The sequence below is a fragment of the Tursiops truncatus genome, chromosome 13 (genome assembly GCF_011762595.2).
Source record: "Tursiops truncatus isolate mTurTru1 chromosome 13, mTurTru1.mat.Y, whole genome shotgun sequence".
In the NCBI taxonomy this organism is placed as follows: domain Eukaryota; kingdom Metazoa; phylum Chordata; class Mammalia; order Artiodactyla; family Delphinidae; genus Tursiops; species Tursiops truncatus.
Window position 1 is genome coordinate 10230198 of NC_047046.1, and position 12378 is coordinate 10242575.

The 12378-nt window shown below is 50.6% G+C and overlaps 1 protein-coding gene across 1 annotated transcript in view; it reads right to left on the reverse strand.

Annotated features, from left to right (window-relative positions):
• Window positions 1–352: 352 nt before the first annotated feature.
• The window catches only part of SRRM4 (serine/arginine repetitive matrix 4), a 286526-nt gene continuing 274500 nt past the window's right edge, over window positions 353–12378 (reverse strand). The window contains exons 16-18 of the mRNA XM_073790099.1: window positions 9213–9323; window positions 8417–8557; window positions 353–6646 (exon numbers count right to left, since the gene is read on the reverse strand). Of these exons, the coding sequence (XP_073646200.1) occupies window positions 6355–6646; window positions 8417–8557; window positions 9213–9323 (544 nt within the window). The 3' untranslated portion in view covers window positions 353–6354. The remainder of the gene's footprint in view (window positions 6647–8416; window positions 8558–9212; window positions 9324–12378) is intronic.

The window sequence follows — 12378 nt, forward strand, 5'->3', positions numbered from 1 at the left end:
TCAGCCCGCCGGGATCCTATCATCGATTCTGTGACCTTGGGCTGGTGACTGCTTTTCTGGGCCTCAGTCTCCTTCTTGGTAGAAAAGAGATCTTAATACCTATACCTAGTATAGGTTGTGCTGAAGACCAAGATAAAAAGGCTTAGGGAAAGGTGGCTGCTATGAATGTATATATGAACCCCAAATACTTACAGGCTTGTTGTGAGGAAAGGAGCGAGATGAACACTGTGATGATGTGTAGCACCAAAGCAGGTGCCACTTGGCTGTTCTCTGTCCCCGTCTCCCAGCCACCCTCCCTCTGCTTCTCGGCACCCGACGTAGACAGAGGACGCTGGGCCACGGATGAGAACACCATACCATGGAACCTTTTATTAGAACAGAGACACGTTTCGTACAGGCTGAAAAAAATCGGAAACCTAGGGTAGGTTATGCTTAGCTGTGGACACCAGATATCAAACAAGCCATGGCCACTGTATCACTGGGTAGAGCACAGGGTCCCAGGTTGCTGGAGAACACAGGAGCTTCTCCCCCTCTGATGTGGGCATGTGGGCAGAGGCCGGCTGCTCAGGCTGAGCTGGGCTGGTGGCGGATCCCCCAGGTCGGGGTTTTCCAGGTGGGAGTTCCAGCCCCTGATGTGGATCAAGCCCCCAGGGCTGAGGTGGTAGATTTTACTGGGTCCTTGGCCAGTGACTGCTGGAGGAAACAGCTGGGTATTGGGAGAGAAAAGACAGCACGCAGAGAAGTCCTCACAGCCTAGGCCTGACAAGAGAGAGCTACCGAGAAGAGCGTGGGTGGGGCGTGGAGTCAGGCAGGCTGGAGCTCAAGGGAGCCTGGGCACGTTAGTTCCCCCTTCCCAGGCCTCAGTTTTCTCATCTGAAAAGTGGAAATATGACCTGTGTCACTGGCTTGTTTCAACAATTGTACAAAACATGGCCTGACACGATACACGGTGGTGAAATCCAGAGCACGGGCAAAGCCATCCTGGTCTCTCCTTTGAATACACTGGATGGCTGGGCTTGGAGAGAAGTTCAAGCTCGTACAGAGGGCTTTAACCCAGGCCACAAGGGTTCCCAGGGGGCAGCACCTGGAGGTCTCCCGTGTCTGACTGCAGGACTCAGCTGCTCCCACCTCACCCTGCAGATGCAGTCCATGCCCTGCTTCTTTATTTTCTTCCGGCCCTTCAACCTACAGAAGACACGAGGGACCCTATATCTGACAGTTTGGAACTCACAGCATCAGAGTTGGAATCCCCTCCCCTCCAGCCTGCCAAGAACACTTAGGCCAAGCCCCATTTTACAGATGATAAGACTGAGGCCTGAGAACCACTCCATTTCACCCAGACAGACACATACAGGCAAGAGAACCACAAAAGAATGCTGTTCCCATCTTTTTGGCTCAGCTCGTTAGAAGATGAGGCATAGCTTTTCTTGGCCACAGAAAAGGAATTACAATTTTTTGTTCTCTCTTTTTCAAGGAGTTGTGACTTTTTAATAGAAGTTAAGTCTGTGCGCAAGCGTTTCGTTCCTCAATTAATTTCCATCTAAATGAGGATTTCCTGGAGATAACCAGTGCTTTAGTTCCCTTTGAGCTTAATTTGTACGACTGAAGCCTCCATTTCCGCCAATTCCAATTTGCTGGGTGGTTCTAGCACTCATTACCTGGGCGATAACGTCCCCACTGCAGACAGCCGCACCCAGAGCTGAGAGACGGACGGATTCCCAATAGCAATTCGGGAGAAGAGGTGGTCCTTCACCTCTCCCAATACCACTCAATAAATAGGAAATAAATTATTAAATAAGCCACGTTCTGATAAGGAATCCCCATCATGGTATTTACAATGCAAAACAACTACCACCAACAAACAAAACAAAAAAACCCTCAAAAATCCAAAAATAACCCAAAACAACAGCCACAGACAGAGGGGAGACAACAACTCCATCAGTATCACTGGCTCATGGGTGCGGAAGTGAGAAGGAAAAGGTCACAACAAAGCATCGCTTGATGACACTGCATCTACCCTAAGCTCCTCAGCTGGACACTGCTGGCCAGTGGAAGAGGAGGTGTGGTTTGAGGAGCCTTTTTTGGTTTTTTTGTTTTTCTTTCTTTTTAATCAGACAAAATTTTCTGTTCAGCTGGAGAAGAAAACAAAGCAAGACACGTGCACCTGAGACTATTCTGAATATTCGTGGAAAGGGATACAGCAGAAGAGAAGATGGAGGTGGGGCTCGAGAAGAAATAAATGTGCTTTCAAACCTTTGGGAGCACCCCAAATGTTGGCCTCTTCAAGCAAAGCCTTTTGGAAAGGAAGATGGTCTAAGTAAATGAAGAGATGCGGGCTCTCTGAGACTGAGACCCTCGTGTCTTTCAAACATCATAATTTGTGTTTTATTTTTTATCTTTTGCTTCTGAAAGATTGACTTTCCATCAAAGAAGGGAAGACGGACGTGGAGGTAGGAATGCAGTCCAACCTGGATGAACTAGAACGTCCCTGGGTGGGGGGTGTGAAGTAGCTTTTCCGAATCAACTGAAGGGAGTTCGCATATTGCTTTTAGGTTTTATTCTCATGATTGAGAACCTCCTAAAAATGTCTGAGGATGTTTTCCTTTTTTCTCTAAGTCTCAGTGAACTCACGCTGTCTTTGAAGAATTGCCCAGGCCTCAGGTCAACGTTTAGGGTTGTATCTCAAAAATTCCTCCACTACTCAAAGGTGGAAACTCTGGCCCAGAGAAAGGAAGCAATTTGCCTCGCTCCACTCATCTAGCGGCCATCCATAGCAGGAAGGGCGAAGGGCTGAATGTTGCTTGACCTCAAACCACATCTCCCTCTCTTTTTCCATACTGCTTTTAAAAGTAAGTCCTCACCTTGAGCAGGTTTCAGGCAATCTGCCTTATTCCCTGGAAGCAGAAGTGTAATGAAGGTGAATTCGGCAGAGGAACAGCAGTGCCAGGGATTGGGGGTTCTGGTAAAACAAGGTTTACCAGCACCCCCCAAACAGTTTTATTTTTGGATGGAAAACAAGGAAATGTAAAGGAAATTCGAGAAACACACCAAGTGACAGGGAGGGGACAGATTTTTCTCCCGGGAGGCATTTAAGCTCTTGCAAACTTTCCCAGGCTAGGGGTACTCCCTTGCTTGGGTTAGGGCAGAGTAAAGTCACATTGCCAGGGAAACAATCAGGGATGTTGCAAAAGTCTCACCAAACCCAAAGCTAGACCAGGCAAGCTGGCCACGTCAAGGCAGTGAAGAGCGACTTTGAAAAGGGCAGGAGCCCCTCCAGCCAGCAGCCAGAAGACACTGCTGGCTGCTCAGAGAGGCAGGGCTGGTCAAGACCTCTGGATCCTGGTTCCCAACACAGGTTCCAGAATGACCTTCTTGGTGGGAACCTCCGGCTGCTCCTTTCACCTTGTTTGTTTTGTTTTCTAAGTTCAGAAATAGTTGTGTGCTCTCTTCTGAGATCACAGAAAAAGGCTTTTGCTTTGGGTTTGTGTGTCTCTCCCAGGATGGCCGATAACCCCGTCACAAGGCAGGCTTGTCCACAGAGCAGCCTTGAGCTCTCAGGGGATGGGGAGAAATTAGCTAAGGGGGAGTCAGAAGCATGTGTTAACTTACATGAAACCAACTAGGTAGGCTCAGAAGAGCACCCACTAACTGTGTGCCCTGGAACGAGGGTGAGGCTAAGATGTGCACGTCTGTCTCACGTTGGGTGCCTCCCGAAAGGACGCTCCCAGGTAATTCAGACTCTGCAGCTTCGGCCTTACCTGCTAACTTTAGACTCTGACCCCCATGTCAGCTGTGACTCTGGCATGTCAGGTCAGCACCTTAGCTCCTAAGCCTCTTGACTGTTTTCATCTTTCTGGTACCTCAGTTAGGTAGCTGGGGGGCAGGGGGCTGGAGCGCAGGCCTGAACCTCACCGGACGTGGACTTAGTCATGAACCTTTGGTCTGCAGTGCTTCCGGGCCACCTCCAGGGTGTTCCAAGCTTAGAGCGCTGTGAGTCTCCCCTTCAGGGAAAAGGCCAACATTCCCATCCACATCCAGCCTCTCAAATCCCATCCATGGAGACATGAGGGAAAAAAAAAGAGAGATGCACAAAAATACTGTAGAAGTTCCCCCTCCTCCCCAGACCCACAGACACAGACACACACACACACCCCTCTCCATATAAATAAATACTTGAATACTGCTAACGGCAACTGAGAGAGCGAGAATCCCATAAATAAATAAATAAATAAATAAATAAATAAACAACCATAAATAAATAAATAAACAAGAGGTTTGCTAGGAGCCCCCCGCAAAATGATCCCCTAGAGTTGCTTGAATGAAGGCAGTCTGGACCGGGGGGCCGGCTCTTGGGTCTCTCACTGCTGTCCTGCTAAGGAGGTTCTGTGGCTCCAGAAAGCCTTTGTCTCCATGGAGACTGGAGTCCAGTCTGGACTCCTGGGCGGGGAAGAGGGTTATTCACAGTTGCTGTACATGCCCTCCCAGGGCACCTGCCCCTGGCCCAGGCACCTGCCATCAGGCCTTCTGCGGTGATAGCACTGGCATCCGTCAGTCTTGGCGGGCGGGGCCCAGGTCTGGGCCAGAGGGCATCGTGGAAAGGCCAGGTCCTCCACTGCCGCCCTGGCGCCTGGCCCCGCTCTCCCAGTGGAGGAAGGACTTTCTGGTTGGCTGCAGGGCAGTTTCTGGACCCAGGCTGATGTGATGGGAAAGACCGGGAGGGAGGATTTCATTGCTTCCAAGAAAAAGGATTTTTTTTCAAATGTTCCCCCCCCCCCGCCCCCGTGCACCCCTCCTTGGGGTGTAAGGGATAAAGAATGTTTGGCTTCTGCTTCCCAAAGCCCCAGCATCCAAAGCTGGGAGCTGTCCCTTTCACCCTCTCCCTCCACGCCCTGTCCTGCTGCTGTTGCCACCACAAACTGGAAACTCACCCGCAAGGCTCCGGAAAGCCAGTCAGCTGGTGAGGGGGATGCCCAAGAGTTTATTTTAAGGATCTTCTCCCTCACGCCCCTGTTCTCGGGGCCTTCCATGGGTGAAGCAGCTGGTGGTATTTGTGTGCTGGAGATCAACTTACCCTCGCTGCCCAGCCCTGGGAGGGGGAAAGTGGGGCGAGGGCAGAAATGAAGGTGGGGCTTTCCCGAGCTGATAAGAAACTCCGGAAACCAGTGCGAGCTGCGGAGCATCCAAGCCCCCTTCCCCTAGACTCGCTGCATTTGGATCTTTTCCCCCAAACCTGAGCTGCTGTGCCCCATCCTGGCAAGATTCCTGAAAGGCAAAGGAGGCGACTTAGGCTGAGGGTGGGTGGGTGCTGGGCTGCACTGGGGAGCATCCAGGGTGTGGCAGTCTGGGCAGTGGGGAGGGGGCAGGCAGACGCCAACCGGAGGGTAAGGGCAGACTGGCTGGCGCTGGGGACTGGCAGCGGGCCACGGCACTGGTGAACGTTCAGCAGACGGTCCCGCGGAATTAAGCTGCTGCCAGCTAACAGGACTGAAGCATATTTGGGAAGCGGGGCCGCAGACCAGGCTGTCCTGCTGTCCACCGTGTCCGTTCTCAGAGGTCGCCGGGTCCGTGTGAGCCGCCAAGAGGCATTTTGTGTAAACGGTGCGGTGGCCTCTCCCTGGCTAGAAACTACTGGGCCCGTCTTCCTGACCACGTGGAGGTACTGCGAGTGGCACACTGCCCCCCTCCTTTTTGCTTCTACACTCACGGCCCGAGAGTCCATCTCCTATCTCCCGACACCTACCCCCAGCTGAAATGTCCATGACCCCTGCCCACGTGTCTCCCTTTCTAGGACCCAACAGCCTTCTAGCTTTTGCTCTGGCCTATGTGGGGAGCTGAAAGGCCTGACCCCTCTCCTGGGCCTGAACTGCCCTTGGTCTCTTCTAACATCCACCCCTCACTCCCATCAGGGTCCACACACATGCAGCCACGAGACTGAATGAGAGGAGAATGAGGGCAGGTGTGAGGAAGCACACTGGCCTTCGTGTGCCACCTGCCAGCAGTGGGTGAGCAGAGCTCTCTCTACATTTTCCTGGCCTGACCCAAACTTTTGAGTCACGGACCCATCGCTTCTTACAAACCTTTGAGATTTCTCTGTGCCAACAGAAGGTGGTTCACTCCACATGCTCAAGGCCTGAGCTGAGCCCCAGGGTGGTGTGGTGGAGGCTCCTAGGAGCTCGACATAGAGGCTGAAGCCCCCATACCCTCTTTTCCTCCCGCCCCCAGGGGAGCAGGAAGGACAGGGCCCAGGAGCCCTCAATGTCTATACCAAGGAGAAGGCAGGGTGGGCAGGGAGTGGGGGAGGCTGGCAGAGTGAAAGGGGCACCACAGGCAGCTGGCTCAAGGGAGGGCCTTTGCTTAGCGCCTTGTGCTGGAGTAGCTGTCTGCTGAGCTGTAGCTCCGGCTCCGGCTCCGGCTCCGGCTCCGAGAGCCCAGGCTGGGGCTGCGGGAGCTGCAGCTGCTGCTAGTGCGGGTCCGGCTGCGGCTGCGGCTGTGGCTGCGGCTGTGACTGCGGCTGTGGCTGCGGCTGTGGCTCGGGCTCCGGGAAGAGCTTCGGCTGGCTGAGCGGCTGTACCAGGAGGAGGTGCTGCTGAGGCCACTGGATGAAGAGGGGCTGGGCCGGTAGTAGGGGATGGGGCGTTTCCGGGCACTGCAGGGACCAGAGGGAGACGGCATGAGGGCAAGACTCCTCCCAGCCTCAATCCAGGGAGCACAGGCACTGTTCCAAGAGACATTTCCCAGATCCTCAGGAAAAAAAAATTCCCATACTCTTCCCTTGTAGTCCTGAGAACATCAAGGAGATGCTTTCAGTCTACTGCTGATATGTTTTGAAAAATCATAATCTCACTTTTTTTTTTTTTAAACACAGCAAGGCTGGGCTCAGGGAGAACCTCCAGCTGGCAACAGTTTTGTTTTGCTATTTTTATTTTTACTAGAACCTTCTATTTATGGCAAAAAGAAGAGGCTGATTTTCCACTCACTGTAGTGCATCAAGTTTCCTTTTGAAATAAATGTATGGACCTTTTAAAAGAAAAGCACATCTATTTACAGAAAATTAAGTAAATGGTACACTTAATAATCAGACAAGGCAAAAGTGGGGGATGGAAGTTTGGGAAACACTGAATGGGTTCATCATGATGGACCATTTGGGGTTGAGTATGGAAACCAGAGCGTCTTTTGGAAATGCAACTCTCTTCCTCTCAGCCTTCCTCCAAGTCCATTCCAAGGATACCTTCGAAAGTCAAGGCAGTGGGTGTAGGACTCCCTTCCTGCGTGCCAGGCCAAGGCAGGGTGTTCTGTGAGACACTTGAGAAGGCAATGCCATTACCCTGCCTTACTATCTGGGGCACAAGTTCTTCTTCCTCCCTTCACGTCATCTCCAGGGAGGAGGCGTGGGAGGCCGGGATACTTGTGGGTCTCTGGACTGAGCAGCTGACCCTTGGAGGACCAGGAGGTAGGCCAACCGATTGTCAAGAGCCATTTTTAGGGCAACATTCAGCCATTCTCTCCATTTCAAGGTCCGAGAAATTTGTGTCCATTTAGACCTCAGGCTCCTCTTCTAGGGCCTTTCTCGTCCGAGACTTTATCTGTTCCAGGAATCTTTATCCATCTAGTCTGGCCATTCAGTCCATCACAGTGGAACACAGTGGGTTCTAGTGTTCTGCATGTAAGTTTACAAACTGCATTCACATCTCTTTGCCCCTTTTCATTTCATCCTTATGATACTTCTGGGAGTTATTTCCTCCAATAGTTCATGGGTGAGAAAACTGAGATTCTGGGAGATGAAGAGACTTTCCCAGCTCACCTGGAAAGTGGCAGAGCCAACATTCCTCTCCAAAACAGTGCTCCTCCCCTTACCCACTAGGGCTCCCTCCCAGTCCTTTTGGCACCTAAACAATCCTGTTTGCCCTCCCTACACTTGGTTCAGGGTATAATTACCTATGGGTCTATTCAAGCCTTGCATTCGGGCTGTGGGTCTAAGGGCGGAGGTCTGTTGCCACCGCCTGGCTCCGCCCCCACGCAAAGTCCCGGTTCTGTTCCTTGCTTTGGTCCCCATTCCAAGGCCCGACCTCTTTCTAGGGCCCAGCCCCGCCTCCCTCGCCCCAGCTGTATGCGCATATTCCGGCTACACCCGATTCCTCCGGCTGGGCTCACCCCTTGGCCAGCCACTGCATCCTACCCCACCCCGCCGGCCTAGGCCCCGCCCCCTTCTTGCAAGCCCGCACGGTGGCTGAGAGGGTGTTGACTCGCCCGAGGCTGTGAACAGAAACTTCATTTCGGTGGCTGATGGGGGGCAGGGTGTCCCTGAGCTCCCACAATCCTGCGATCCAGCCCCAAGGAGGCCTAGGGAGAGTCCGAGACCCCAGCGGGTGGGAAGGGAGTGGAAGTGAGGGAGGAGATGGGTGCCTCCTGGCTTCACCTCGTTATTCTCCTAGCCTCCAGGTGGCTCGGGGAGTCTCTCCGGCGCTTCCGCATGGGCGAGTAGGACCGACGTCTCCGCCGCGCTCGCTCGCGCTCCCGCTGCTGCGAATCCTTCTCGCTGTACTTGGGGTCCCGCTCCCTGAAGGGGTGCGGTGGGGATGTTACTGGGGAGCTGGGGCTGGCCTGGCTTTTCGGTGGGAGGGGGGCACTCACTTCCTCCTTACCTTTGCCCTCCCCCTCGCTGGGGCAGGGATGGGGTCTGCACGGGGCTCCTAGGGAGGTGGGAGGGAAAATGACACGGCTGTGGGGAGAGTCTGCATGGATGGGTGGGTACCCGGGGGCGGGGGAGGGCCTTGCAGCTGGACGTGTGTAGGAGTGTCAGCCTTTGAAGGTGGGCATTGCAGGGTGAGGATATGACTGTTAGGTGGGCCCAGGTGCCGAGTAAGAATCAGAACTGGGGGGTATGGACATAGGGATGAGGAGTAGTATTAGGTGTGCGAAGAGTCTGAGGGCTGGGGTGTGGCCGTTGGAGTGTTTGGGGTGAGTACATGAGAACGCTGGGATGTACTGGGGGCCTGACTGCCACTCCAGACACGGCAAAGGGAACCACTATGATGCTGAGTCATCTCCCATCCGTAGCCCGGCAGGGCTTGACCAGAGAGGAACTCGCGGGGCTTGGGAGACGCCCCAGAGAAGCAAGTCGAGGAGGCGATGCCAGACAGGCGGATCCGAGCAAAGGAGTGGGGGCTGTGGGGCGGGGTGGGGGTGGGGGGGGGGCGGGACGGGGCCGGTACCTGCTGGGACTGTAGCGGGAGTAGCTGGGGCTTCGGCGGGACCTAGAGCTTCTGCTAGGCGGGCTCCTCTTGCCAGAATTGGAGGAATAGCTGCGAGAGCGGGAGGAGGACCTGGAAGAGAGGAGACAGCCTCTGAGGGGCCTGCTGAGCTCTGCCGGGCTTGCCCCGTCTGTCCAGCGTTTTATTCAGCTGGTCTCCAGGCCTTTTCATTTCTGGAGGCCAGGCAAAGGAACCAAGCCCTTACCTGAGGATGAAATCCCCTCCCTTTTGGATGGTTAATAATGATATCAACAACTTCCCCTTATTGAGTTCTTCCTCTCCTGGCCCCGTGTTAGCTGTGTGACCTTTGGGCAGTTGATTTCACTTCTCTGGGCCACTACTTTCTGATCTGTAAAATGGGGGTAATTGTACTTACCCCATAGAATTGTAAATTAAACGTGTAAATTAGGGTAAATTACTTAGCATCTTGGCATATAGTCAGCACACAGGAAATGTTTATTATTAATATAAGTATTATATATTCTACTATGTGCCAGATTTTGAACTAATTTTTTTAATATCTTTATTGGAGTATAATTGCTTTACAATGGTGTGTTAGTTTCTGCTTTACATATATCCCCATATCCCCTCCCTCTTGAGCCTCCCTCCCACCCTCCCTATCCCACCCCTCTAGGTGGTCACAAAGCACCTCCCTGTGCTATGCAGCTGCTTCCCACTAGCCATCCACTTTACATATGGCAGTGTATATATGTCAATGCTACTGTTTCACTTCGTGCCAGCTTCCCCTCCCCCCACTGTGTCCTCAAGTCCGTTCTCTACATCTGCGTCTTTATTCCAGCTCTACCACTAGGTTCATCAGTACCGGTTTTTTCGATTCCATATGTGTGCGTTAGCGTGCGGTATTTGTTGTTCTCTTTCTGACTTGCTTCACTCCGTATGACAGACTCTAGGTCCACCCATTTCATTACAAATAACTCAATTTCGTTCCTTTTTATGGCTGAGTAATATTCCACTGTATATATGTACCACATCTTTATCCATTCATCTGCCGATGGACATTTAGATTGCTTCCATGTCCTGGCTACTGTAAATAGTGCTGCAATGAACATTGTGGTACATGTATCTTTTTGAATTATGGTTTTCTCAGGGTATATGCCCAGTAGTGGGATTGCTGGGTCATATGGTAGTTCTATTTTTTTTTTTGCTGTACGCGGGCCTCTCACTGTTGTGGCCTCTCCCGTTGCAGAGCACAGGCTCCGGACGCGCAAGCTCAGTGGCCATGGCTCACGGGCCCAGCCGCTACGCGGCATGTGGGATCTTCCCGGACCGGGGCACAAGCCCGCGTCCCCTGCATCGGCAGGTGGACTCTCAACCACTGCGCCACCAGGGAAGCCTGGTAGTTCTATTTTTATTGAACTAATGTTTTGTGTATATTATCTTATTTAATCCTCAGCATTTCCTAGGGTTAGGTACTATTATCAATCCCATTCTATAGATGAGGACACAGAGGCAGAGAGAGATGATGTATTGGGTTGGCCAAAAAGTGCCTTTGCTTTTTAAGTAAAAATAAAAGACACACTTTTCATTTTCACCAGGAACTTTATTGAACAACATATTCACCCTTTTGTTCCACTACCTTCTGCCATTTTTCAGGCGACTTCATAATTCCATCTTCCCCAAACTTTTTATCTTTTTGAGCCAAGAACTGTTACAGATGCCTTTTACAGTCTTCCAGGGAATTGAAATTTTTTCCATTAAGAGAATTTTGTAAAGACTTAAATAAATGGAAACCTGAAGGTGCAATGTCTTGTTCAAAGGTGGCGGATGAATCAGAACTTCCCAGCCAAGCTGTAACAGTTTTTGCCTGGTCATCAAAGACACATGTGGTCTTGCCTTATCCTGATGGAAGATTATGCATTTTCTGTTGACTAATTCTGGATGCTTTCCATTGAGTGCTGCTTTCAGTTGGTCTAATTGGAAGCAGTACTTGTTGGAATTAATTGTTTGGTTTTCCAGAAGGAGCTCATAATAGAGGAATCTCTTCCAATCCCACCACAGATACAACATCGCCTTCTTTGGATGAAGAACAGCCTTTGGTGTGGTTGTTCATTTCGCTCGCCCCGCGATCTCTTCCGCTCCAGACAACTGAACAGTAACCACTTTTCAGCGCTCACCACAATTTGTTTTAAAAACGGAACGTTTTCATTACGTTTAAGTAGAGGATCACATGCAGAAATATGGTCAAGGAGGTTTTTTTCGCTTAACTTATGTGGAACCCAAACATCAAAGCAATTAACGTAACCAAGCTGGTGCAAATGATTTTCAACGCTTGATTTGAATATTTTGAGTATGTCAGCTATCTCCTGCATGGCATAACGTTGATTGTTCTCAATGAATGTCTCGATTTGGTCGCTATCAACTTCACTGGTCTACCCGACCGTGGAGCATCGTCCAGTAAGAAATCTCCAGCACAAAACTTCGCAAACCACTTTTGACACGTTCGATCAGTCACAGCACCTTCTCCATACACTGCACAAATCTTTTTTTGCATCAGTTGCATTTTTACCTTTCTTGAAATAATAAAGAATAGTATGCCAAAAATGTTGTTTTTCTTCCATCTCCAATATTAAAATGGCTACACAAAAATTAACCGATTTTGATGTCTGTTTTTTGAAATTTTGAAACTTTATTTTTTTAAAGTTTATTTTATATATTTAATATAATTATATGTAATACTTTTATTAATTTTAATATATTGTTTTCCTTTTAACATCTTTATTGGAGTATAATTGCTTTACAATGGTGTTAGTTTCTGCTTTATAACAAAGTGAGTCAGCTATACATATACATATATCCCCAAATATCCTCCCTCATGCACACTGATATGACAGCTGTCACATACACTCTAACAAAATTGTTTTGAATCAAGTTAAAGACAACTAAGTGCTACTAGAGCCATCTTACAGAAAAAACCAAACAAACCTTTTGGCCAACCCAATAATTTGTTCAAGGTCACTCAGCTGGTAGGGGGTTTGAACCCAGGTCTGTTTGGCTACAAAGTGCTCCTGACTTCTGCTAGACTACACTGTTGTGCATCCGAATTACTAACCCCTATGCTATTTCCAGTCTTCTTCCCTCTTGCTAATGCCTCCCACGTTTAGAGAAC